The sequence below is a fragment of the Salvelinus namaycush genome, unplaced genomic scaffold (assembly GCF_016432855.1).
Source record: "Salvelinus namaycush isolate Seneca unplaced genomic scaffold, SaNama_1.0 Scaffold2076, whole genome shotgun sequence".
NCBI lineage: Eukaryota > Metazoa > Chordata > Actinopteri > Salmoniformes > Salmonidae > Salvelinus > Salvelinus namaycush.
In genome coordinates, this window is record NW_024058871.1 from 1 (window position 1) to 26,295 (window position 26,295).

The 26,295-nt window shown below is 45.8% G+C and overlaps 1 protein-coding gene across 1 annotated transcript; it reads left to right on the top strand.

Annotated features, from left to right (window-relative positions):
* The first annotated feature begins 949 nt into the window (after positions 1–949).
* On the top strand, positions 950–26,295 carry LOC120038067 (E3 ubiquitin-protein ligase HERC2-like). Its single transcript, XM_038984011.1, has 7 exons — positions 950–956; positions 5,756–5,868; positions 9,775–9,965; positions 14,353–14,458; positions 15,486–15,698; positions 24,574–24,825; positions 24,878–26,295. The coding sequence occupies exons 2-7, from the start codon at positions 5,839–5,841 to the stop codon at positions 24,896–24,898; spliced, it is 813 nt and encodes a 270-aa protein (XP_038839939.1). The 5' UTR covers positions 950–956; positions 5,756–5,838; the 3' UTR covers positions 24,899–26,295.

The following is a 26,295-nucleotide window of genomic DNA, read 5'->3' on the forward strand; positions in this document are numbered from 1 at the left end:
TTTTTAAACCTAAAGGGGTCATATAATTCTAAATCAAATAGCTGAATGATACTTGGTTCTGACCGTGTTAAAACAATTCAGAGGGTTTTAAGGGGTGTCCGTTATAAAGGTTCAGACTATCGTCTAAAGCATCTGACCAAGAACGAGAAACAATATTTTGTAACTGGACATTTTTGTTTCAGCTTTAGTGGAATTTTCCGCTCTGTCTGGCCCCACATTCCTCTTTTGCGTTCTGTATCAACTATTTTTTGAGATAGGCTATAGCAAATAGGGGAATTACTCTGCCCTGCTGTGCTCTGTGAGACTCTGTTCTTTACTGCGGGGCGTCGTTCAAGTTCAAATAGGCTGAACCATCATGTCACATCACCATATCGTCACCATTGACGATGGCTGTCGATCATTGTCGATAGACGATGCGGTCGTAAAATCGCCCAGCTCTGTGGATGACGGTGGCGGGGGCTACAGTGAGTCTATAATAGAGATGTGTGTGTGTGTGTGTGTGTGTGTGTGTGTGTGTGTGTGTGTGTGTGTGTGTGTGTGTGTGTGTGTCGTCCTTGCTTAGGTGAGTCTGGGATGACTGTGGCGGGGGGGCTCACAGTGAGTATATAATAAGAGATGTGTGTGGGGTGTGTGTGTGTCCTCTGCTAGGGAGTCTGTGGCAGAATGTGGCGGGGGGGTTACACAGTGAGTCCATCAGCAGAAGATGTGTGGGAGCTCCAGAACTAGTCTGACCCTCTTTGATCATAGTGGACCCCAAGGACGACGCAGACGAGTCAGGAGCGAAAACAGAGACGTTTCCGTGCTCAAAACTCTGCAGCCAAGTCAGATCTGCATATGAAACATGTTCAGATTCGAGGTGGCGTAACCTCTACCTCCGTACTGACACTACCTGACCATCAACCCTGACAGCCACAGTCAGCCTCTGGAGCTCCTGAAACATTGTTTCAGATTCTTAGGTGGGTACCCTCTACCTCCGTTACCTGACCTCTGACCCCTAACCCTGCAGCCAAGTCAGCCCTGTACCTAACTATGTTCAGATTCCTGGGGAAAGTATAACCCTAAACCAGCTGAGAGAAAACCCTCCTAGAGAGAAACACTCCTGGAGAGATTAGAGCTAACCCTCCTGTAGGTTTTTAACTCCAAAACCCTTTGTTTCATGGAGAGAGACCCTCTTGTAGGTTTTAACTCCAACCTTGTCTGGAGATGAATGGAGACCCTCCTGTAGGTTTTTAACTCCAACCCTGTTCCCTGGAGAGATCACCCGACCTGTAGGTTTTAACACTCCAACCCTGTTCCTGGAGATGAGACCCTCCTGTAGGTTTTAACTCCAAACCTGTTCCTGGAGAAGACCCTACTGTAGGTTTTTTAACTCCACAACCCTGTTACTGGAGAAGGAGCAAACCATCCTGTAGCGATTTAACTCACAACCCTGTTCATGGGAGAGAGAACCTCCTGTAGGTTTCAAACGACAACCCTGTTCCTGGAGAGAGACCTCTAATGTAGGTTTTAACTAATTCACACCCTGTTACATGGAAGAGACCTCATGTAGGTTTAAATCAAACTCATGTTCCTGGAGAGGATCCCTCTCTGTAGGTTTTAACTCCAACCACCTGTTCATGGAGAGAGGACCTACTGTAGGTTTAACTCCAACCCTGTTCCTGGAGAGATACAACCTGTAGTTTCACTCCCAAACCCTGTTCGCTGGAAGAAGAGACCTCCTGTAGGTTTTAACTCCACCCGTTCCTGTGAGAGAAACACTCATGTAGGTTTAACTCCAACCACTCTTAGGTTTTAACTCCAACCCTGTTCCTGGAGAGATACCCTCCTGTAGGTTTTTTTAACTCCAACCTTTGTTCCGGAGGGAGGACCCTCCTGTATGGTTTTAACCTCCAACCCTGTTCCTGGAGAGATACCCTCCGTAGTTTGAACTCAACCCTGTTCTGGAGAGAGACCCTCCTGTAGGTTTTAAACTCCTACCCTGTTCCTGGAGAGATACCTACTCGTAGGTTTTAAATCCTACCCCTGTTCCTGGAGAGCGACTCCTGTAGGTTTTAACTCCCTACCCTGTTCCTGGAGAGATACCCTCCTGGAGGTTTTAACTAGAACTCCTGTTCCTGGGGAGAGAGACCCTCCTGTAGGTTTAACTCCTACCTGTTCGGAGAGACACCTAATGTAGGTTTTAACTCCTACCCGTGTCCCTGGAGAGAGAACCTCCTGTAGGTTTAAATCTACCTGTTCCTGGAGAGAAAACCCCCGTAGGAGTTTCTAAACTGCCAAACCCCTCGTTCCCTGCAAGAGAGAGCACACCCTACACCCTCCTGTAGGTTTTAACTCCAACCTGTTCATGGAGAGAAACCCTCCTGTAGGTTTTAAACTCCAACCCCTGTTCCTGGAGAGGATAGAGACACTACGTTGGTTTTTAACTCAACCTGTTTCATGGAGAGAGACCCTCCTGTAGGTTTTTAACTCCAATCCCTGTGTCACTGGAGAGAAACCCTCCGTGTTAGGTTATAACTCCAACCCTGTCCTGGAGGAGAGTGGGCAACGCGGACCCTCCTATGTAGGTTTTAACTCCAACCCCGTATGGGGTTTAATACAAACCCTGTTCCAGGGAGAGATTTACCCTCTGTAGGTTTAATCCAAACCCGCTGTCCGAGAGAGACCTCCTAGTAGGTTTGAAACTCCAACCCTGCTTCCTGGAGAGGAGAGACCCCTCCTGTATGTTAACTCCCAACCCCGTTCTGGAAGCAGACCAGCTTACCCCTCCTGTATGGTTTTAACTACGACACTGTTCCTGCGAGAGAGACATCTTGTAGGTTTTAACTCCGACACCTTGTTCCTGGAGAGAGACCCTCCCTGTACAGTTTAACCACAACCCTGTTCCTGGAGAAGAGACCCTCATGTAGGTTTTAACTCCAACCATGTTCATGAGAGAGAGACCCTATCCCTGTACGGTTTTAACTCAACCAGTTCCTGGAGGAGGAAAGAAACATCCTCGTAGGTTTTAACTCCACCCTGTTCCTGGAGAGAAACCCTCCTGTAGGTTTTTAACTCCGACCTGTTCCTGGAATCGAGGACCTCCGTAGGGGTTCTAATTTAACTTCCGACCCGGTCCTGGATAGAGCCACCTCCTGTAAGTTTTAACTCCAAACCCTGTTCCTGGAGAGATACCCTCCGTAGGTTTTTAACTCCACCCTGTCCTGGAGAGAAAACCCCATCCTGTAGGTTTCTTAACTCCAACCTGCATCAGAGAGACCCTCCTGTAGGTATATTAAATCCAAACCTGCTGTCCTGGAGGAGACCCTCCTGTAGAGGTTTTAAACTCCAACCCTGTCATGGAGAGAGACCCTCCTGTAGGTTTTAACTCAACCCTGTTCCTGGAGGAGATACCTATTGTAGTTTTTAACCTCCAACCCCGTTCCTGGAAGAGAAACCCTCCTGTAGTTCTAACTCCAACCACTGTTCCTGGAGAAGAAGCCCTCCTGTACGGTTTTTAAACTCCCTACCCTGTTCTGGAGCAGCGACCCTCCTGATAGGTTTTAACTCCAACCATGTTCCTGGAGAGAAACCCTCCTGTCAGTTCTTAACTCACACCATGTTCCTGGAGCAGAATACACTCATGTAGACGGTTTAACTCCCAACCCTGTTCCTGGAGAGATACCCTCATGTAGTTCTAACTCCCACCCTGTCCTAGGAGAGCGTACACTCCTGTAGGTTTTTAACTCCAACCCCGTTCCTCGGAAGAGAAACCCTACCTCAGGTTTTAACTCCAACCTCCTGTAGGTCTTTCAACTCAAACCCTCCTGTACGGTTTTAACTCCAAACCCTGTTCCTGGGACAGAGAGACCTCCTGATAGGTTTTAAACTCCAACCCCTGTCCTTGGAGAGAGGACCTCCTGTAAGTTTTAACTGCCAACCTGTGCCTGGAGAGAGACCCTTGCTAGGTTTAACTCAACCCTGTTCCTGGAGAGAAACCCTCTCTGTAGGTTTTAACTCAACCCTGTTCCTGGAGAAGAGACCTCCTGTAGGTTTTAAACTCCAACCCTGTTCCTGGAGGAGAACCTCCTGTAGGTTTTTAACCTACAACCCTGTTACTGGACGATGAGAACCCTCCTGTAGTTATAACCTCCAACCCTTGTTCCCTTGAGAGAAACCTCTGTAGGTTTTTAACTCAACCTGTTCTCGGAGAGAGGACCCCCTGTAGGTTTTAACCCAACCCTGTCCTGGACGAGAGGCACCCTCTCATGTTAGGTTTTAACTCCAAACCATTGTGCCTGAGAGAGACCCTCCTGTAGCGTGTGAACTCCAACCCTGTCCCTGCGAGAGAGACCATCCTGTAGGTTTGAACTCCAACCCTTGTTACATGGAGAGAGAACCCTCCCTGTAGGTTTTACTCCCACCCTGTATCACTGGAGAGAGGACCCTCCTGTAGGGTTTGAATCCAAACCCTGTTCATGAAGAGATACCCTCTGGAGGTTTACACTCCAACCCTGTTCCTGGAGAGAGATCCCTCCTGGAGTTTAACTCCAACCCTGTTCCTGGAGAGAAACCCTACTGTAGGTTTTAACTCCAACCCTGTTCCTGGAGAGAGACCCTCCTGTAGGTTTTAACTCCAACCCTGTTCCTGGAGAGATACCCTCCTGTAGGTTTTAACTCCAACCCTGTTCCTGGAGAGAGACAGGAGGGTCTCATTTGACTAGTTCTTCAAAGTAGATACGACATACTTTCAAAAAGTGTCTCTGTCCTTCTCATCGTTGTGTACCTTCCTCTCTTACGGTCTATACGGTGTGTGTGTGTGTGTATCTATCCTAACGTAGCAGGTGTAAAATGTGATAACCCATGTACAGAGATCTGATTATAATGAGGAGATGCTCATGTCTCCGTCCCTAACAATGGGAGTCGTTGTCCCGAAGGCAGGCGACAAGCTTAGGTCCAAAATAAACCCATAGAAACGCATTGGGTTTATTTATGACACATTTCAGCTGAGAGTGAAACCTCTGGCTTCGCCTCTTCCTGTGATCCGTCTCTTTCTATCTGATTATGGTCATTGTAGTTCATAAAGACGTTTCTGCACAGAACTCGGTTGAATATTTGCCTAATGAAAACTACAATTCAGCGTCCCACATCATCCTTGACTTGATTTCTCTGCAGAGAAACGGCGCATTGGGCTCACAAAAAACATGAATGAAATGGAATTCAAGTCATTGAACCGACATTGGTCAAATTAGTTGTTTAATAACCGAAACTCCTGAAATGTTGGTTAATCGCTCAGTCCTACCATCCGTACCGGATCTCCTCTGTCTCAACCCTAACCCAGTCTAATGTATCTCTGTCCTGTAGGAGTGCTCCTGGGCATAGCCATCCGTACTGGATCTCCTCTCAGTCTCAACCCTAACCCAGTCTAATGTATCTCTGTCCTGTAGGAGTGCTCCTGGGCATAGCCATCCGTACCGGATCTCCTCTCTGTCTCAACCCTAACCCAGTCTAATGTATCTCTGTCCTGTAGGAGTGCTCCTGGGCATAGCCATCCGTACCGGATCTCCTCTCAGTGTCAACCCTAACCCAGTCTAATGTATCTCTGTCCTGTAGGAGTGCTCCTGGGCATAGCCATCCGTACCGGATCTCCTCTCTGTCTCAACCCTAACCCAGTCTAATGTATCTCTGTCCTGTAGGAGTGCTCCTGGGCATAGCCATCCGTACTGGATCTCCTCTCTGTCTCAACCCTAACCCAGTCTAATGTATCTCTGTCCTGTAGGAGTGCTCCTGGGCATAGCCATCCGTACTGGATCTCCTCTCAGTCTCAACCTGGCTGAACCTGTCTGGAAACAGCTGGCTGGGATGAACCTCACCATCGCTGACCTTAGTGAGGTACTGTACCTGAAGTGTCTGCTCATGTGTGTGTCTGTGTTGATAAATAGGGTGTATCATGTTGGATAAATAGGGTGTATCGTGTTGATAAATAGGGTGTATCGTGTTGATAAATAGGGTGTATCATGTTGGATAAATAGGGTGTATCGTGTTGATAAATAGGGTGTATCGTGTTGATAAATAGGGTGTATCATGTTGGATAAATAGGGTGTATCGTGTTGATAAATAGGGTGTATCATGTTGGATAAATAGGGTGTATCGTGTTGATAAATAGGGTGTATCGTGTTGATAAATAGGGTGTATCATGTTGGATAAATAGGGTGTATCGTGTTGATAAATAGGGTGTATCATGTTGGATAAATAGGGTGTATCATGTTGGATAAATAGGGTGTATCGTGTTGATAAATAGGGTATATCATGTTGGATAAATAGGGTGTATCGTGTTGATAAATAGGGTGTATCGTGTTGATAAATAGGGTGTATCATGTTGGATAAATAGGGTGTATCGTGTTGATAAATAGGGTGTATCGTGTTGATAAATAGGGTGTATCATGTTGGATAAATAGGGTGTATCGTGTTGATAAATAGGGTGTATCATGTTGGATAAATAGGGTGTATCAGGTTGATAAATAGGGTGTATCAGGTTGAATAAATAGGGTGTATCATGTTGGATAAATAGGGTATATCAGGTTGAATAAATAGGGTGTATCAGGTTGAATAAATAGGGTATATCAGGTTGAATAAATAGGGTGTATCAGGTTGATAAATAGGGTGTATCATGTTGGATAAATAGGGCGTATCGTGTTGGATAAATAGGGTGTATCGTGTTGATAAATAGGGCGTATCGTGTTGATAAATAGGGTGTATCAGGTTGATAAATAGGGTGTATCGTGTTGGATAAATAGGGTGTATCAGGTTGGATAAATAGGGTGTATCGTGTTGATAAATAAGGTGTATCGTGTTGATAAATAGGGTGTATCGTGTTGATAAATAGGGTGAATCGTGTTGGATAAATAGGGTGTATCGTGTTGATAAATAGGGCGTATCGTGTTGATAAATAGGGCGTATCGTGTTGATAAATAGGGCGTATCGTGTTGATAAATAGGGTATATCAGGTTGAATAAATAGGGTATATCAGGTTGAATAAATAGGGTATATCAGGTTGAATAAATAGGGTGTATCAGGTTGAATAAATAGGGTATATCAGGTTGAATAAATAGGGTGTATCAGGTTGATAAATAGGGTATATCAGGTTGAATAAATAGGGTATATCAGGTTGAATAAATAGGGTATATCAGGTTGAATAAATAGGGTGTATCAGGTTGATAAATAGGGTGTATCGGGTTGATAAATAGGGTGTATCGGGTTGATAAATAGGGTGTATCGGGTTGATAAATAGGGTGTATCGGGTTGATAAATAGGGTGTATCGGGTTGATAAATAGGGTGTATCGGGTTGATAAATAGGGTGTATCGGGTTGATAAATAGGGTGTATCGTGTTGATAAATAGGGTGTATCGTGTTGATAAATAGGGTGTGTCGTGTTGATAAATAGGGCGTATCGTGTTGATAAATAGGGCGTATCGTGTTGATAAATAGGGCGTATCGTGTTGATAAATAGGGCGTATCGTGTTGATAAATAGGGTGTATCGTGTTGAATAAATAGGGTGTATCGTGTTGATAAATAGGGCGTATCGTGTTGATAAATAGGGCGTATCGTGTTGATAAATAGGGCGTATCGTGTTGATAAATAGGGCGTATCGTGTTGATAAATAGGGCGTATCGTGTTGATAAATAGGGCGTATCGTGTTGATAAATAGGGCGTATCGTGTTGATAAATAGGGTGTATCGTGTTGATAAATAGGGCGTATCGTGTTGATAAATAGGGCGTATCGGGTTGATAAATAGGGCGTATCGGGTTGATAAATAGGGCGTATCGTGTTGATAAATAGGGCGTATCGTGTTGATAAATAGGGCGTATCGTGTTGATAAATAGGGCGTATCGTGTTGATAAATAGGGCGTATCGTGTTGAATAAATAGGGTGTATCAGGTTGAATAAATAAGTGATAAAATAAAAAGTGCTGTGTGTGTGTTGGGAGGGAGGGAGGGGTGCTGTGTGTGTGTGTGTTGGGAGGGGTGCTGTGTGTGTGTGTTGGGAGTGAGGGGTGCTGTGTGTGTGTTGGGAGGGAGGGAGGGAGGGAGGGGTGCTGTGTGTGTGTTGGGAGGGAGGGAGGGAGGGGTGCTGTGTGTGTGTTGGGAGGGGTGCTGTGTGTGTGTTGGGAGGGAGGGAGGGGTGCTGTGTGTGTGTGTTGGGAGGGGTGCTGTGTGTGTGTGTTGGGAGGGAGGGAGGGGTGCTGTGTGTGTGTGTTGGGAGGGAGGGAGGGGTGCTGTGTGTGTGTGTTGGGAGGGAGGGGTGCTGTGTGTGTGTGTTGGGAGTGAGGGGTGCTGTGTGTGTGTTGGGTGGGAGGGAGGGAGGGAGGGGTGCTGTGTGTGTGTTGGGTGGGAGGGGGGAGGGGTGCTGTGTGTGTGTTGGGTGGGAGGGAGGGAGGGAGGGGTGCTGTGTGTGTGTTGGGTGGGAGGGAGGGAGGGAGGGAGGGAGGGAGGGAGGGAGGGAGGGAGGGAGGGAGGGAGGGAGGGAGGGGTGCTGGATATGGAGCGAAATGGAAACATAATGTGGCCTGAGTGAAAACTTCACGGAACTTTTCCTGAAACTAAACCTTCCAGATGTAAACGATTATACACACACTGCATGTCACACCTTGTTTAACTCTAAATGTGTTATATAAAGCTGTAGTGTGATCAGAGGAATACAGTGTTGACTACATACACCTTCTACTGTAGTTAACATGGGGAACTAACCACAAATTGGTATGAAATTGTATTTGCAAGGGTAATTAAAAGGTCTTAACAAGTATTAACATTTAGCCGGTCAAATCGAATTCTGCAGATACCCTCTAATGACAGTTAAAAAGGTCTATAGTCAAGATTTCCCAGAAGTCAGTTACTTGTATTATATTGTGTACACACACATGTAGTGAACAAACAGATGTACAAAAAGCCTCGTCTATCTTCATTAGGTGACCTCATGACACCATCTTGTGAACAGCTACGGTGATGGTTCCATGTGTTCTCACTAGAATATTCCCTGAATCTGACTCCAGGCACACTGTGGCATATGCTGCTCTACAATGATTCAACTGCTTTGTATTTCGTTAGTGTAAATTCAAACAAAAGCAACTAGCTAAAACATTACTGTTATTCAGCCAATACAAGTTAATGGTTTAAATGCAGTTTCTGCTTGTATAACTTTGTTCTGTGGGGTTAACATGGAGTCAAGTGAATCCTGTTTTTGTGTGTTTTAAAAATGTGGCACTACATGTGTGTGTACATCCCATCTTCAGCCTCGGTGCTTGTTGTGTGACTGTGTGTGACTAGTGTGTACTGTGTGCGTCTCTCCTGCGTCCCACGCTGTAATCATGAGCCTCTGCAACGTGTTCAGCCTGACCGTGATACAGGATGAGGCTGTTTCCTCACAAAGCCTCTGTTGTCACGCGGGTTTTAGCCCCGAAGCTTTACTAAAGGTTACACAGGGAATTTACCCAGCGCCAGAATACAGCGAGATAGCATCACTCACACTCAGGCATACTGTGTATACACACTGATCGTAATCAGAGAGGACTCGCATGCTAAATAGGAGTTATGACTTTCACTTAAAACTATGTCAAAAAATGTATTCCTTTGTTAAGAGCCAACTCTCATGGGATTCCCGTTCAAGGTCTCCCAGACTGTAGAGATGGACAGTACAGTGAAAAACACAAATGTAGATGGGGAGAAACACACAGAACTAAAGTCAAGGCCACCGGTCTTTTCACACTTGTATTTGAATGAAGTGTTCTTTCCTCTTCAGGTGGATAAAGACTTCATCCCTGGCCTGATGTACATCAGAGACAACGAGGCCACGACTGAGGAGTTTGAGGGCATGACTCTCCCCTTCACAGTCCCTAACGCCAGCGGACAGGACATTCAGCTCAGCTCTAAATACTCCCACATCACCCTGGAGAACAGGGCCGAGTACGTCCGCCTCGCCATCAACTACAGGTGAGAACAACTACATACCACCAGTGTTCCCTCTAAGCTGCGTACTCTACCGATCACCAGTGTTCCCTCTAAGCTGCGTGCTATTGATCACCAGTGTTCCCTCTAAGCTGCGTACTCTACCGATCACCAGTGTTCCCTCTAAGCTGCGTGCTATTGATCACCAGTGTTCCCTCTAAGCTGCACGTGCTATTGATCACCAGTGTTCCCTCTAAGCTGCACGTGCTATTGATCACCAGTGTTCCTTCTAAGCTGCACGTGCTATTGATCACCAGTGTTCCCTCTAAGCTGCGTGCTACTGATCACCAGTGTTCCCTCTAAGCTACGCGCTACCGATCACCAGTGTTCCCTCTAAGCTGCGTGCTACTGATCACCAGTGTTCCCTCTAAGCTGCACGTGCTATTGATCACCAGTGTTCCCTCTAAGCTGCGCGCTACCGATCACCAGTGTTCCCTCTAAGCTGCGCGCTACCGATCACCAGTGTTCCCTCTAAGCTGCGTACTCTACCGATCACCAGTGTTCCCTCTAAGCTGCGTGCTACTGATCACCAGTGTTCCCTCTAAGCTGCGTGCTATTGATCACCAGTGTTCCTTCTAAGCTGCACGTGCTATTGATCACCAGTGTTCCCTCTAAGCTGCGTGCTACTGATCACCAGTGTTCCCTCTAAGCTGCACGTGCTATTGATCACCAGTGTTCCCTCTAAGCTGCACGTGCTATTGATCACCAGTGTTCCCTCTAAGCTACGCGCGCGACCGATCACCAGTGTTCCCTCTAAGCTGCGTGCTACTGATCACCAGTGTTCCCTCTAAGCTGCACGTGCTATTGATCACCAGTGTTCCCTCTAAGCTGCGCGCTACCGATCACCAGTGTTCCCTCTAAGCTGCGCGCTACCGATCACCAGTGTTCCCTCTAAGCTGGCTGCTACCGATCACCAGTGTTCCCTCTAAGCTGCGCGCTACCGATCACCAGTGTTCCCTCTAAGCTGCGCGCTACCGATCACCAGTGTTCCCTCTAAGCTGCGTACTCTACCGATCACCAGTGTTCCCTCTAAGCTGCGTACTCTACCGATCACCAGTGTTCCCTCTAAGCTGCGTACTCTACCGATCACCAGTGTTCCCTCTAAGCTGGCTGCTACTGATCACCAGTGTTCCCTCTAAGCTACGCGCTACCGATCACCAGTGTTCCCTCTAAGCTGCGCGCTACCGATCACCAGTGTTCCCTCTAAGCTGCGCGCTACCGATCACCAGTGTTCCCTCTAAGCTGCGTACTCTACCGATCACCAGTGTTCCCTCTAAGCTGCGTACTCTACCGATCACCAGTGTTCCCTCTAAGCTGCGTACTCTACCGATCACCAGTGTTCCCTCTAAGCTGCGTACTCTACCGATCACCAGTGTTCCCTCTAAGCTGGCTGCTACTGATCACCAGTGTTCCCTCTAAGCTACGCGCTACCGATCACCAGTGTTCCCTCTAAGCTGCGCGCTACCGATCACCAGTGTTCCCTCTAAGCTGCGCGCTACCAATCACCAGTGTTCCCTCTAAGCTGGCTGCTACCGATCACCAGTGTTCCCTCTAAGCTGCGCGTGCTACTGATCCCCAGTGTTCCCTCTAAGCTGCGCGCTACCAATCACCAATGTTCCCTCTAAGCTGGCTGCTACTGATCACCAATGTTCCCTCTAAGCTGGCTGCTACTGATCACCAATGTTCCCTCTAAGCTGCGTACTCTACCGATCCCCAGTGTTCCCTCTAAGCTACGCGCGTGACCGATCACCAATGTTCCCTCTAAGCTGCGTACTCTACCGATCCCCAGTGTTCCCTCTAAGCTGGCTGCTACTGATCACCAATGTTCCCTCTAAGCTACGTACTCTACCGATCCCCAGTGTTCCCTCTAAGCTACGCGCGTGACCGATCACCAATGTTCCCTCTAAGCTACGTACTCTACCGATCCCCAGTGTTCCCTCTAAGCTACGCGCGTGACCGATCACCAATGTTCCCTCTAAGCTGCGTACTCTACCGATCCCCAGTGTTCCCTCTAAGCTACGCGCGTGACCGATCACCAATGTTCCCTCTAAGCTGGCTGCTACCGATCACCAGTGTTCCCTCTAAGCTACGCGCGTGACCTATCACCAGTGTTCCCTCTAAGCTGGCTGCTACCGATCACCAGTGTTCCCTCTAAGCTGGCTGCTACCGATCACCAGTGTTCCCTCTAAGCTGGCTGCTACCGATCACCAGTGTTCCCTCTAAGCTACGCGCGTGACCTATCACCAGTGTTCCCTCTAAGCTGGCTGCTACTGATCACCAGTGTTCCCTCTAAGCTGCGCGCTACCAATCACCAGTGTTCCCTCTAAGCTGCGTACTCTACCGATCACCAGTGTTCCCTCTAAGCTGCGTACTCTACCGATCACCAGTGTTCCCTCTAAGCTACGCGCTACCGATCACCAATGTTCCCTCTAAGCTACGCGCTACCGATCACCAATGTTCCCTCTAAGCTGCGTACTCTACTGATCACCAGTGTTCCCTCTAAGCTGCGCGCTACCGATCACCAATGTTCCCTCTAAGCTGCGCGCGCGACCGATCACCAATGTTCCCTCTAAGCTTCGTACGCTACTGATCACCAATATTCCCTCTAAGCTGTGTGAGACCGATCACCAGTGTTCCCTCTAAGCTACGCGCGCTATTGATCACCAGTGTTCCCTCTAAGCTGCGTGAGACCGATCACCAGTGTTCCCTCTAAGCTACGCGCGCGACCGATCACCAGTGTTCCCTCTAAGCTGCGCGTGCTATTGATCACCAGTGTTCCCTCTAAGCTGCGTGCACTACCGATCACCAGTGTTCCCTCTAAGCTGCGCGCGACCGATCACCAGTGTTCCCTCTAAGCTGCATGCGCTACTGATCACCAATGTTCAGAGTTGTCCCCTTTAGTTAAAACTATCAACGTTTTGCTCTGCTGTGAGAATGGTGCTCGAATCAACACAATATTATTCACTTTCAATGTAACATACCGAAACACAACTAACTATCCAAGAGATGTTGTTGTAGGCAGAACGCATCAGATTCTATTGCCAAGACTCAGCCAGTACTCTACACAGACCGGTGCAGTATAACCAATCAGAGCTGCAGTAGGCCTATATGCAAATAGACCATTGCCATATATGGATCTGTGCCATTTACTTTGAACTGGACTGTGTTTACAGCATTAGCGGTCGTGACTAGCTGAACTGGACTGTGTTTACAGCGTGAGCGGTCGTGACTAGCTGAACTGGACTGTGTTTACAGCATGAGCGGTCGTGACTAGCTGAACTGGACTGTTTACAGCATGAGCGGTCGTGACTAGCTGAACTGGACTGTGTTTACAGCATGAGCAGTCGTGACTAGCTGAACTGGACTGTGTTTACAGCATGAGCGGTCGTGACTAGCTGAACTGGACTGTGTTTACAGCATGAGCGGTCGTGACTAGCTGAACTGGACTGTGTTTACAGCATGAGCAGTCGTGACTAGCTGAACTGGACTGTGTTTACAGCTGTGGTCGTGACTAGCTGAACTGGACTGTGTTTACAGCATGAGCAGTCGTGACTAGCTGAACTGGACTGTGTTTACAGCATGAGCAGTCGTGACTAGCTGAACTGGACTGTGTTTACAGCTGCGGTCGTGACTAGCTGAACTGGACTGTGTTTACAGCTGTGGTCGTGACTAGCTGAACTGGACTGTGTTTACAGCATGAGCGGTCGTGACTAGCTGAACTGGACTGTGTTTACAGCATGAGCAGTCGTGACTAGCTGAACTGGACTGTGTTTACAGCATGAGCGGTTGTGAGTCCATGTGATTTGAGATCAAAGCAAGAGCTGCATGTAGCCACGTGTTGTTCCTATTTTGTAAAGTAGTTTCTTGCATCAACCATCACAGCAGCATTTTCAGTCACATCCTTCAAATCAATATCAAATGTATTTATAAAGCCCTTCTTACATCAGCTGACATCTCAAAATGCTGTACGGAAACCCAGCCTAAAACCCCAAACAGCAAGCAATGCAGGTGTAGAAGCACGGTGGCTAGGAAAAACTCCCTAGAAAGGCCAGAACCTAGGAAGAAACCTAGAGAGGAACCACCAGAGGGAGGAGGTGTAGTTCCTATGTAGTCCACCAGAGGCAGGTGTAGAAGCACGGTGGCTAGGAAAAACTCCCTAGAAAGGCCAGAACCTAGGAAGAAACCTTTTCTGTCTCTCACTGTTCAAATAAACCTACCATTAAAATTATAGACTGATACTTGCTTTGTCAGTGGGCAAACGTACAAAATCAGCAGGGGATCAAATACTTGTTTCCCATCACTGTAACTGTAGGGATTTCTTTTCTCTCTAATCCTCCTGGTTTTACCACGTGTCCCTGTCTGTCTCCCCCAGGCTCCATGAGTTTGATGAGCAGGTGTCAGCTGTGAGGGAAGGGATGGCTCGGGTCGTACCTGTCCCTCTGCTCTCCCTCTTCACTGGATATGAGCTAGAGACAATGGTAAGTACACACAGAGCTAGTTTACAGTAAAGAGGGATGGATACTGTTGAATGTTCCCACAGTTGTATTGTGCAACATTCTGATTCAGGCGTTAATAGCATCTAGAATCCTATGTGGCTTCATGAAGGCTATATGGAACTCTGGCATCATGTTGGTTTTCTCTGTCTCTGTCTCTCTGTCTCGCTCTCTCTGTCTCGCTCTCTCTGTCTCGCTCTCTCTGTCTCGCTCTCTCTGTCTCGCTCTCTCTGTCTCGCTCTCTCTGTCTCTCTCTCTCTGTCTCGCTCTCTCTGTCTCGCTCTCTCTGTCTCGCTCTCTCTGTCTCGCTCTCTCTGTCTCGCTCTCTCTGTCTCGCTCTCTCTGTCTCGCTCTCTCTGTCTCGCTCTCTCTGTCTCTGTCTCTCTCTCTCTGTCTCGCTCTCTCTGTCTCGCTCTCTCTGTCTCTCTCTCTCTGTCTCGCTCTCTCTGTCTCGCTCTCTCTGTCTCGCTCTCTCTGTCTCGCTCTCTCTGTCTCGCTCTCTCTGTCTCGCTCTCTCTGTCTCGCTCTCTCTGTCTCGCTCTCTCTGTCTCGCTCTCTCTGTCTCGCTCTCTCTGTCTCTCTCTCTCTGTCTCTATCTTTCTCTGTCTCTCTCTCTCTCTCTCTGTCTCTCTATCTTTCTCTGTCTCTCTCTCTCTGTCTCGCTCTCTCTGTCTCTCTCTCTCTGTCTCGCTCTCTCTGTCTCGCTCTCTCTGTCTCGCTCTCTCTGTCTCGCTCTCTCTGTCTCGCTCTCTCTGTCTCGCTCTCTCTGTCTCGCTCTCTCTGTCTCGCTCTCTCTGTCTCGCTCTCTCTGTCTCGCTCTCTCTCTCTCTCTCTCTCTGTCTCGCTCTCTCTGTCTCTATCTATCTCTGTCTCTCTCTCTCTCTGTTACCCTATCTGGGCCCTGGTCTGTTACCCTATCTGGGCCCTGGTCGTAAGTAGTGAACTGTAAGGAATAGGGAGCCATTAGGGACTCATTTTGTCCATCACTCTCCCTCCTGTCCTCTGTGTCCAGGTGTGTGGTAGTCCAGACATCCCCCTCCACCTGTTGAAGTCAGTAGCCACCTATAAAGGTGTGGAGCCTACCTCTCCTCTCATCCACTGGTTCTGGGAGGTCATGGAGTCCTTCTCCAACACAGAGCGATCTCTGTTTCTGCGCTTCGTCTGGGGACGGACACGCCTCCCACGCACCATCGCTGACTTCAGGGGACGAGACTTCGTTGTCCAGGTGAGAACTTGTCAGTCAGCCAGGCAGCCAGGCAATTAATCAATCAATCTCTTGTCCCAGACATTTGAATCAGTTGAACCTCTCTGGTACCATACAGGAACCATACGTATCTAGATATATGGACTGGTACCACACAGGAACGATACGTATCTAGATACATGGACTGGTACCACACAGGAACCATACGTATCTAGATACATGGACTGGTACCATACAGGAACCATACGTATCTAGATACATGGACTGGTACCACACAGGAACCATACGTATCTAGATACATGGACTGGTACCACACAGGAACATATATGGACAAACCAGCATAGGTATAACACACACTGACTAACGAGATGGTATAACACACACTGACTAACGAGATGGTATAACACACACTGACTAACGAGATGGTATAACACACACTGACTAACGAGATGGTATAACACACACTGACTAACGAGATGGTATAACACACAATGACTAACGAGATGGTATAACACACACTGACTAACGAGATGGTATAACACACACTGACTAACGAGATGGTATAACACACACTGACTAACGAGGTGGTATAACACACACTGACTAACGAGATGGTATAACACACACTGACTAACGAGATGGTATAACACACACTGACTAACGAGGTGGTATAACACACACTGACTAACGAGGTGGTATAACACACACTGACTAACGAGATGGTATAACACACACTGACTAACGAGATGGTATAACACACACTGACTAACGAGATGGTATAACACACACTGACTAACGAGATGGTATAACACACACTGACTAACGAGATGGTATAACACACACTGACTAACGAGGTGACAAACCAGCATAGGTATAACACACACTGACTAACGAGATGGTATAACACACACTGACTAACGAGGTGGTATAACACACACTGACTAACGAGATGGTATAACACACACTGACTAACGAGATGACAAACCAGCATAGGTATAACACACACTGACTAACGAGATGACAAACCAGCATAGGTATAACACACACTGACTAACGAGATGGTATAACACACACTGACTAACGAGATGGTATAACACACACTGACTAACGAGATGGTATAACACACACTGACTAACGAGATGGTATAACACACACTGACTAACGAGATGGTATAACACACACTGACTAACGAGATGGTATAACACACACTGACTAACGAGGTGGTATAACACACACTGACTAACGAGATGGTATAACACACACTGACTAACGAGATGGTATAACACACACTGACTAACGAGGTGGTATAACACACACTGACTAACGAGATGGTATAACACACACTGACTAACGAGGTGGTATAACACACACTGACTAACGAGATGGTATAACACACACTGACTAACGAGATGGTATAACACACTGACTAACGAGGTGGTATAACACACACTGACTAACGAGATGGTATAACACACACTGACTAACGAGATGGTATAACACACAATGACTAACGAGATGGTATAACACACACTGACTAACGAGATGGTATAACACACACTGACTAACGAGATGGTATAACACACACTGACTAACGAGATGGTATAACACACACTGACTAACGAGATGGTATAACACACACTGACTAACGAGGTGGTATAACACACACTGACTAACGAGATGGTATAACACACACTGACTAACGAGATGGTATAACACACACTGACTAACGAGATGGTATAACACACACTGACTAACGAGGTGGCAAACCAGCATAGGTATAACACACACTGACTAACGAGATGGTATAACACACACTGACTAACGAGATGGTATAACACACACTGACTAACGAGATGGTATAACACACACTGACTAACGAGATGGTATAACACACACTGACTAACGAGATGGTATAACACACACTGACTAACGAGATGGTATAACACACACTGACTAACGAGATGGTATAACACACACTGACTAACGAGATGGTATAACACACACTGACTAACGAGATGGTATAACACACACTGACTAACGAGATGGTATAACACACACTGACTAACGAGATGGTATAACACACAATGACTAACGAGATGGTATAACACACACTGACTAACGAGATGGTATAACACACACTGACTAACGAGATGGTATAACACACACTGACTAACGAGGTGGTATAACACACACTGACTAACGAGATGGTATAACACACACTGACTAACGAGATGGTATAACACACACTGACTAACGAGGTGGTATAACACACACTGACTAACGAGGTGGTATAACACACACTGACTAACGAGGTGGTATAACACACACTGACTAACGAGATGGTATAACACACACTGACTAACGAGATGGTATAACACACACTGACTAACGAGATGGTATAACACACACTGACTAACGAGATGGTATAACACACACTGACTAACGAGGTGACAAACCAGCATAGGTATAACACACACTGACTAACGAGATGGTATAACACACACTGACTAACGAGGTGGTATAACACACACTGACTAACGAGATGGTATAACACACACTGACTAACGAGGTGACAAACCAGCATAGGTATATCACACACTGACTAACGAGGTGACAAACCAGCATAGGTATAACACACACTGACTAACGAGATGGTATAACACACACTGACTAACGAGATGGTATAACACACACTGACTAACGAGATGGTATAACACACACTGACTAACGAGATGGTATAACACACACTGACTAACGAGATGGTATAACACACACTGACTAACGAGATGGTATAACACACACTGACTAACGAGATGGTATAACACACACTGACTAACGAGGTGGTATAACACACACTGACTAACGAGGTGGTATAACACACACTGACTAACGAGGTGGTATAACACACACTGACTAACGAGGTGGTATAACACACACTGACTAACGAGATGGTATAACACACTGACTAACGAGGTGGTATAACACACACTGACTAACGAGATGGTATAACACACACTGACTAACGAGATGGTATAACACACACTGACTAACGAGATGGTATAACACACACTGACTAACGAGATGGTATAACACACACTGACTAACGAGATGGTATAACACACACTGACTAACGAGATGGTATAACACACACTGACTAACGAGATGGTATAACACACACTGACTAACGAGATGGTATAACACACACTGACTAACGAGGTGACAAACCAGCATAGGTATAACACACACTGACTAACGAGATGGTATAACACACACTGACTAACGAGGTGACAAACCAGCACAGGTATAACACACACTGACTAACGAGATGGTATAACACACACTGACTAACGAGATGGTATAACACACACTGACTAACGAGGTGGTATAACACACACTGACTAACGAGGTGGTATAACACACACTGACTAACGAGATGGTATAACACACACTGACTAACGAGATGGTATAACACACACTGACTAACGAGATGGTATAACACACACTGACTAACGAGATGGTATAACACACACTGACTAACGAGATGGTATAACACACACTGACTAACGAGATGGTATAACACACACTGACTAACGAGATGACAAACCAGCATAGGTATAACACACACTGACTAACGAGATGGTATAACACACACTGACTAACGAGATGGTATAACACACACTGACTAACGAGGTGGCAAACCAGCATAGGTATAACACACACTGACTAACGAGATGGTATAACACACACTGACTAACGAGATGGTATAACACACACTGACTAACGAGATGGTATAACACACACTGACTAACGAGATGGTATAACACACACTGACTAACGAGATGGTATAACACACACTGACTAACGAGATGGTATAACACACACTGACTAACGAGGTGACAAACCAGCATAGGTATAACACACACTGACTAACGAGATGGTATAACACACACTGACTAACGAGGTGACAAACCAGCATAGGTATAACACACACTGACTAACGAGATGGTATAACACACACTGACTAACGAGGTGACAAACCAGCATAGGTATAACACACACTGACTAACGAGATGGTATAACACACACTGACTAACGAGATGGTATAACACACACTGACTAACGAGGTGACAAACCAGCACAGGTATAACACACACTGACTAACGAGATGGTATAACACACACTGACTAACGAGGTGACAAACCAGCATAGGTATAACACACACTGACTAACGAGATGGTATAACACACACTGACTAACGAGATGGTATAACACACACTGACTAACGAGATGGTATAACACACACTGACTAACGAGATGGTATAACACACACTGACTAACGAGATGGTATAACACACACTGACTAACGAGATGGTATAACACACACTGACTAACGAGATGGTATAACACACACTGACTAACGAGGTGGTATAACACACACTGACTAACGAGATGGTATAACACACACTGACTAACGAGATGGTATAACACACACTGACTAACGAGGTGGTATAACACACACTGACTAACGAGGTGGTATAACACACACTGACTAACGAGGTGGTATAACACACACTGACTAACGAGATGGTATAACACACACTGACTAACGAGATGGTATAACACACACTGACTAACGAGATGGTATAACACACACTGACTAACGAGGTGACAAACCAGCATAGGTATAACACACACTGACTAACGAGATGGTATAACACACACTGACTAACGAGATGGTATAACACACACTGACTAACGAGATGGTATAACACACACTGACTAACGAGATGGTATAACACACACTGACTAACGAGATGGTATAACACACACTGACTAACGAGATGGTATAACACACACTGACTAACGAGATGACAAACCAGCATAGGTATAACACACACTGACTAACGAGATGGTATAACACACACTGACTAACGAGATGGTATAACACACACTGACTAACGAGATGGTATAACACACACTGACTAACGAGATGGTATAACACACACTGACTAACGAGGTGACTAACCAGCACAGGTATAACACACACTGACTAACGAGATGGTATAACACACACTGACTAACGAGATGACAAACCAGCATAGGTATAACACACACTGACTAACGAGATGGTATAACACACACTGACTAACGAGGTGGTATAACACACACTGACTAACGAGGTGGTATAACACACACTGACTAACGAGATGGTATAACACACACTGACTAACGAGATGGTATAACACACACTGACTAACGAGATGGTATAACACACACTGACTAACGAGATGGTATAACACACACTGACTAACGAGGTGACAAACCAGCATAGGTATAACACACACTGACTAACGAGGTGGTATAACACACTGACTAACGAGGTGACAAACCAGCATAGGTATAACACACACTGACTAACGAGATGGTATAACACACACTGACTAACGAGATGGTATAACACACACTGACTAACGAGATGGTATAACACACACTGACTAACGAGGTGGTATAACACACACTGACTAACGAGGTGGTATAACACACACTGACTAACGAGATGGTATAACACACACTGACTAACGAGATGGTATAACACACACTGACTAACGAGATGGTATAACACACACTGACTAACGAGATGGTATAACACACACTGACTAACGAGATGACAAACCAGCATAGGTATAACACACACTGACTAACGAGATGGTATAACACACACTGACTAACGAGGTGACAAACCAGCATAGGTATAACACACACTGACTAACGAGATGACAAACCAGCATAGGTATAACACACACTGACTAACGAGATGGTATAACACACACTGACTAACGAGGTGACAAACCAGCATAGGTATAACACACACTGACTAACGAGATGGTATAACACACACTGACTAACGAGATGGTATAACACACACTGACTAACGAGATGGTATAACACACACTGACTAACGAGGTGACAAACCAGCATAGGTATAACACACACTGACTAACGAGATGGTATAACACACACTGACTAACGAGATGGTATAACACACACTGACTAACGAGATGGTATAACACACACTGACTAACGAGATGGTATAACACACACTGACTAACGAGATGACAAACCAGCATAGGTATAACACACACTGACTAACGAGATGGTATAACACACACTAACGAGATGGTATAACACACACTGACTAACGAGATGGTATAACACACACTGACTAACGAGATGGTATAACACACACTGACTAACGAGATGACAAACCAGCATAGGTATAACACACACTGACTAACGAGATGGTATAACACACACTGACTAACGAGGTGGTATAACACACACTGACTAACGAGATGGTATAACACACACTGACTAACGAGATGGTATAACACACACTGACTAACGAGATGGTATAACACACACTGACTAACGAGATGGTATAACACACACTGACTAACGAGGTGGCAAACCAGCATAGGTATAACACACACTGACTAACGAGATGGTATAACACACACTGACTAACGAGATGGTATAACACACACTGACTAACGAGATGGTATAACACACACTGACTAACGAGATGGTATAACACACACTGACTAACGAGATGGTATAACACACACTGACTAACGAGGTGACAAACCAGCATAGGTATAACACACACTGACTAACGAGATGGTATAACACACACTGACTAACGAGATGGTATAACACACACTGACTAACGAGGTGGTATAACACACACTGACTAACGAGATGGTATAACACACACTGACTAACGAGATGGTATAACACACACTGACTAACGAGATGGTATAACACACACTGACTAACGAGATGGTATAACACACACTGACTAACGAGGTGGTATAACACACACTGACTAACGAGATGGTAAAACACACACTGACTAACGAGATGGTATAACACACACTGACTAACGAGATGGTATAACACACACTGACTAACGAGATGGTATAACACACACTGACTAACGAGATGGTATAACACACACTGACTAACGAGATGGTATAACACACACTGACTAACGAGATGGTATAACACACACTGACTAACGAGATGGTATAACACACACTGACTAACGAGATGGTATAACACACACTGACTAACGAGATGGTATAACACACACTGACTAACGAGATGGTATAACACACACTGACTAACGAGGTGGTATAACACACACTGACTAACGAGGTGGTATAACACACACTGACTAACGAGATGGTAAAACACACACTGACTAACGAGGTGGTATAACACACACTGACTAACGAGATGGTATAACACACACTGACTAACGAGATGGTATAACACACACTGACTAACGAGATGGTATAACACACACTGACTAACGAGATGGTATAACACACACTGACTAACGAGATGGTATAACACACACTGACTAACGAGATGGTATAACACACACTGACTAACGAGATGGTATAACACACACTGACTAACGAGGTGGTATAACACACACTGACTAACGAGGTGGTATAACACACACTGACTAACGAGATGGTATAACACACACTGACTAACGAGATGGTATAACACACACTGACTAACGAGGTGGTATAACACACACTGACTAACGAGGTGGTATAACACACACTGACTAACGAGATGGTATAACACACACTGACTAACGAGGTGGTATAACACACACTGACTAACGAGATGGTATAACACACACTGACTAACGAGGTGGTATAACACACACTGACTAACGAGATGGTATAACACACACTGACTAACGAGATGGTATAACACACACTGACTAACGAGATGGTATAACACACACTGACTAACGAGGTGGTATAACACACACTGACTAACGAGGTGGTATAACACACACTGACTAACGAGGTGGTATAACACACACTGACTAACGAGATGGTATAACACACACTGACTAACGAGATGGTATAACACACACTGACTAACGAGATGGTATAACACACACTGACTAACGAGATGGTATAACACACACTGACTAACGAGACACACTGACTAACGAGGTGACACCAATCGGCCCCACGTGCTAATCTACTTTACGTGCTAATGTCCAAACTCAAAACAGAAATGGAAAAACCAAATCCTGTAACAGTAGTTATCATGTAAACCACAAATACAATGTTCTTAAATAATGTTCATTTAATATTTAGTTAAGAAATCATTATTTAGAGTATCTGTTAATCCTTTGGCGCACAATTTGGTTCAAAAAAGGTATGTTTTTCATTCATTAAACATTTGAACCGGATCGATGCTCATCTGTGAATCTTACATAATTTGTCTCTACCATGTAATACTAATTAGTCCTGTTGCCATACTGTTAGTTTTACATCTATTTTGACTGTTAGTGAAAACATTTATATAGACTGTTAGTGTAATACCAGGTGTACCACGGCAACCTGGGACACCCTGGTTAAAGAAATGTTAAATAAACGCTCAAAAAAAATATCCTGTTTCATGTTGATCTTCCATTGTGTTCTAGGTGCTGTACCATAATGATCACTGTACTACTATTGTAATACTGATCAGTATTAACACATATTTCCTTGTGTTCTAGGTGCTGTACCATAATGATCACTGTACTACTATTGTAATACTGATCAGTATTAACACGTCTCTCCTTGTGTTCTAGGTGCTGTACCATAATGATCACTGTACTACTATTGTAATACTGATCAGTATTAACACGTTTTTCCTTGTGTTCTAGGTGCTGTACCATAATGATCACTGTACTACTATTGTAATACTGATCAGTATTAACACGTCTCTCCTTGTGTTCTAGGTGCTGTACCATAATGATCACTGTACTACTATTGTAATACTGATCAGTATTAACACGTTTTTCCTTGTGTTCTAGGTGCTGGATAAGTACAACCCTCCGGACCACTTCCTGCCAGAGTCCTACACCTGTTTCTTTCTCCTCAAGCTGCCCAGGTATTCCTGTAAGCAGGTACTGGAGGAGAAGCTGAAATATGCCATCCACTTCTGTAAGAGTATTGATACAGACGACTACGCCAGAATCGCTCTGACCGGAGAACCCACTGCGGATAACAGCTCTGAAGACTCAGACAACGAGGACGCAGACTCCTTCGCCTCCGACTCCACGCAGGACTACCTGACAGGCCACTGACCCCTGATCCAGCTTCTCTGACTCCACGCAGGACTACCTGACAGGCCACTGACCTCTAACCCCTGATCCAGCTTCTCTGACTCCACGCAGGACTACCTGACAGGCCACTGACCCCTGACCCCTGATCCAGCTTGTCTGACTCCACGCAGGACTACCTGACAGGCCACTGACCTCTAACCCCTGATCCAGCTTCTCTGACTCCACGCAGGACTACCTGACAGGCCACTGACCCCTGACCCCTGATCCAGCTTGTCTGACTCCACGCAGGACTACCTGACAGGCCACTGACCCCTGACCTCTAACCCCTGATCCAGCTTCTCTGACTCCACGCAGGACTACCTGACAGGCCACTGACCTCTAACCCCTGATCCAGCTTCTCTGACTCCACGCAGGACTACCTGACAGGCCACTGACCTCTAACCCCTGATCCAGCTTCTCTGACTCCACGCAGGACTACCTGACAGGCCACTGACCCGTATAACCCCTTCCTACGACCCCTGACTCCAGGAGCCTAAGGGTGAGCAGGGAAGGGCCCGTATTAAAAGCTGAGCTGTAAAATCGGAATGAAAGATATGTCTGTGTTAGTTAATCACCTATGAATACATCATTACATACCTGCATTCTACTAAGACTAAACCTGATGTGAAAAAACAATATATAATGTTCAATGTGCTTTAAGAGAAGAAGAGACAGACAGTGGAATCTCAAATGACACCCTATTTCTTATCTAGCAGCTCCCGGGTCCGGTACACTACGTAGGGAATAGGATGTCATCTGGGAGAGACAGGAAGTGAGCGTTGAGATGCTACACACGTTGTTGTGTTGACGTTACAGCTGTAGGTGTTACAGAGAACAGGCTGTGGACCGCCATTCACATCAACGATGGCATAACGGCCACACCGACTGGCAGTCCTGTGTCTATAGGTTCTATATCTGTGGCGCCCTGTGCTACAACTGTGACTAATTACAGAACCTGTCTGTCTCTAGTTTGTTGTACAGTAAACTGATGTGACAAAATGAGTAGTATTATTTAGTTATTGTTTTGGGTAATAATAGTAGTTTCTTTTTATAGGAACATTTTTAACAAAACAATTGGCAGTTCTACAGTTGACGTTGTGTCAATCAGAAGAGAAGAGAGCCAAGTGAAGGGTGACTTAAATGTGCGTTCCAAATGGCACACCATTCACTAAATTGTGCACTACTATACCATAGGGCACTGGTCAAATGTAGTGCACTACTATACCATAGAGTACTGGTCAAATGTAGTGCACTACTATACCATAGGGCACTGGTCAAATGTAGTGCACTACTATACCATAGGGCTGCCATTTTACGCATCTTTGAATGTGTGTCCTGTCTCTCTACCCCTCCTGTGTCCTGTCTCTCTCTCTACCCCTCCTGACTGTGTCCTGTCTCTCTCTCTACCCCTCCTGACTGTGTCCTGTCTCT